Consider the following 3,666-nt stretch of genomic DNA (forward strand, 5'->3'; position numbering starts at 1 on the left):
AGCAGACTGCCCCTAAGCAGCTCCTGACACACAGAGTTAATGTCTGTTAAGACCACCTACATAATTGATGGACAACCAATCAGGAGCAGTCTCTAATATGTCACAAAAAAACATATACAGTATAATAACATGTATGGCTTCTCACTGAATCCCAGGGCAAAATGATCTTATCCTCACTTGATATTTTGCATATATTTCATAGACATAAAATATTACCGGTTAATGACCATAAGGAATGAGGTTGATGTTACATAAACTATTTAATAGCTGCTAACTCAGATTTTGTGTGTTCATTGGAATACTCCCATGCTCAATGCAAAGTAAAGCCTAACCAGCCAAGTAACTCAAAATCCATCCAGTTTCTGTGCTCTCTGTCTGAGTTTCTCATTATGGGGAGTGAGTGGCTGAGGTTGTGGGGAGAAGCGAAATGGATATACAGTAGTCTGATGGCTACAATCAAAGTCACAGCATTGGATCCTCTATGTGAACATCAGACCTCTCACTAACCCTCAGGTTACTCAGGATGTCTGGCAAAATCACTCTGCAGGGGCCAGTGAAGCTGCATTCAAGGACACACTTTCTGGTAGGCACCCCATCGTCACCATCAAACACCAGCAGCATGTCAATCATGTAGTGGCTTTTGTGGCTCTGCGACCAACATCGCAGGATCTGATATGCACATGCACAGATCACTAAACATCAGAGTGTTGCATCAATATCAGATTTGCATAAATCTCTGCAGTTCCAGCGAAATGCAGGTGTGCCAGTGCGCTTGAACGCTGTTGCAGGGGCGTGCATAAACTATCCACTGCAATGCCGTACACAGCCTGAGCTCTCACTGCGTACCAGAAGGTTAGCATTTTCTGAGTAAGGTCTGACCTTGTGCAAGTGTGCCTGAGGCTCCGATGTTACTCAATGTTACCAAAGGTTTCGCAGTCTTGCTAAGAATTATGGATGCGTGTAAGGTAAAGTGGGCGACCTTATGTTATGCTGTGATGGCATAGCGATTGCAGAGGATTAGCGTATGATCACAGTGAGACTGTGTGCGTAATCGCTATTGCAATTACAGTTGCGATCCTTACTGAATCAGGCCCTCAGGGGTCTATTTACTAAGCAGTGTTCAGAGACAGAGTGAAAAGTGATAAGGTGCCAGCCAATCAGCTCCTAACTATCATCTCACAGGCTGTGTTTGAAAAATGACAGTTGGGATCTGATTGGCTGGCACCTTATCACTTTTCACTCTGTCTCCTAACACTGCTTAGTAAATACACCCCTCAGTCCGAGAAGCAGATGATGCAACTTTAGACATCACCATGTGTCATTTATTATCCTTTTATTGAAAAATTGAGCATGCAGTACCCTCAGATTATTATCTTTTTTTTATTTTCTAGATAGATCTAGTTTCTTAAAATGCATGCATCCCTTGCAAAAATATTTATATGGTAGAATGTGATTTTCAGTACTGATATAATTATATTATTTATAACATGCCCTTATTGTATAGCTTCACTTTTATTGTATGTTTAAAAATAAACAAGTATATTTTATTATGTTCAAATAACACTTGCTTGCACTATTGAGATCAAATATATTCTGTATCAGAGTAAATTCAGTCATCAGCAGTGATTCATCGTGAAGAGCTTTAAGAAAAATTAAAATATAAAAACAGTTCACGTCTGACAGGTGGGATTTTAATCTGTAGTGGTACATCTAAAATAAATCCAGCACTGTCTTCAAGATGAGTAGTACACATGTAATATAGTGAAGGGACGCTGTGTTCGCTATGAATATAGTATTGGACACGGTATGAGTTTGGCATCCCGGTTTAGGGGATGCCGACACTCACATTACCGGTGCCAGGATACTGACGCCGGTAATAATCCCAGCGTCAGCATCCTGACTGCCGGGATGGCGAAGGTAAGTGGCGGGGTGGGGGAAGGGTTAGGGGTTAGGGTTAGGCTTAGGGTAGGGATAGGGGGAGGGTTAGCATACCGTCCAAACAGTGTCGGTATGTTAACCCTGTTGGGATCCCGGCATTGGGATTCTGGCCACCAAGATCTCGACTGTCGATATTTCATACCGATTCCATTGGACACATTCAGTACAATACCATTTGGTATCAGTGATTATCCCAGTTTGTAAACAAGGTTTTAATCATTTTCTTCAGTGCTGTTTTGACTTCTTTATTCCTCAGACTGTAAATGACAGGATTCAGTAAAGGGGTCAACATGGCGTATACAAGGGCAAACATCTTGTCGTAGTCCACAGAGTGGGTTCCTTTCGGGTTGGCATAGACAGTGAAAGCAGTGCTGTAAAACAGTAGCACCACTGTGATGTGAGATGAGCAGGTGGAGAAGGCTTTGCTTCGCCCCGTGTTGGACTTCATCCTTATGATGGAAATCATAATGTTTATGTACATAACTAAAATGAATAAAAAATTAAACATAGTGGCGAAGCCAATGACGCTGCCATTGACTGCCGTGTTGAGGGACGTACTTCCACAGGCCAAGCTTAGAAGAGGTGCTAGATCGCAGAAGTAATGATTTATATGACGAAGTCTGCAGAAAGGCACTGTTATGGTAAACATAAGGGGGATAGTTGCAGCCGTAAATCCATAAGCCCAACATAAGAAGGCAAGATGTTTGCACAACCTCTCATTCATAATGCTGGTGTATCTAAGAGGGTTGCATATAGCCATATATCGGTCAAAGGACATCACAGCTAAAAGAGCACACTCCGTCATGCCAAGTCCATGGAACATGTAAAGCTGAGCAAAGCACCACTGAAATGAGACCCTATGGTCATTGCTCACCAGGATAGACAGAAGTTTTGGCACAGTGGTAGAGATGTACCAGATCTCCAGTAGAGACAGGTTGGTTATGAAAAAGTACATAGGGGTATGAAGGTGCGTTTGAGAGCGCACTACACCAACGATCAGCATGTTACCTGAAAGTGTGAGCAGATAGGTAAGAAGAAAGATAAAGAACAGGTAAATATTATAGTCATTAGTGTTTGTGAAACCCTGAAGGTGAAAGTCACTGAACCAGGTCTGGTTCTTCTCAGTTATTGGTAGAGTCCAAGTTAATAAAGAAACCATTGTTCTGCGTCATCGGACAGTTCCACATTTAATTAATTAGATCTGTAGGGACAAGAAACATAAACAGATCAGTGCTAGAACCTGTATACTTGTTGGCTATCACATAATGCAAATTAACTTTTATTAAGGTTAATGCAGTGATGACTTTCTCTAACAATTCCAGTGATAGAGGTCTGAGGGCTTTCTCAGAGGGCTAGGCCACATTTTATGCATACATCAGTAAAACACGTATAACAAAATCTATTGTTTTTACTCTCCCTCAAATATACTTTTTCTCAATTCAGATACTGTTTAGGATTCAAAGCTGTAGGGGCTTATGTAATAAGTTGTGAGATGCAGCCGCTGCAAGGATCATCGGAGTCCTCCCGTATTTTTAAAGCGGCAATCATTTTAAAAATGATTGGCGCTTTAAACATATGTTAAGACTCGCATGAATCCCGCAGTGGCTGCAGCTCTCAAACTATTATTTAAAACCTGTAGTTTTTAGTGAAATATTGTTGTTAAACCAAAATGCATATTGTTCACCTAATTTACAAAACTGAGTATGCGCAATAAAAGTTATGCTTTAA

General features: G+C 41.2%; 1 protein-coding gene across 1 annotated transcript; it reads right to left on the minus strand.

Moving 5' to 3' along the window:
- Positions 1 to 2,119: 2,119 nt before the first annotated feature.
- LOC148481252 (olfactory receptor 6N2-like) lies at positions 2,120 to 3,097 on the minus strand. The gene has a single exon (XM_088453711.1). It carries the CDS (start codon positions 3,095 to 3,097, stop codon positions 2,120 to 2,122), a length of 978 nt encoding a protein of 325 aa, XP_088309837.1.
- Positions 3,098 to 3,666: the final 569 nt, after the last annotated feature.

Source organism: Taudactylus pleione, unplaced genomic scaffold (genome assembly GCF_031769625.1).
Source record: "Taudactylus pleione unplaced genomic scaffold, aTauple2 ptg000587l, whole genome shotgun sequence".
In the NCBI taxonomy this organism is placed as follows: Eukaryota; Metazoa; Chordata; class Amphibia; order Anura; family Myobatrachidae; genus Taudactylus; species Taudactylus pleione.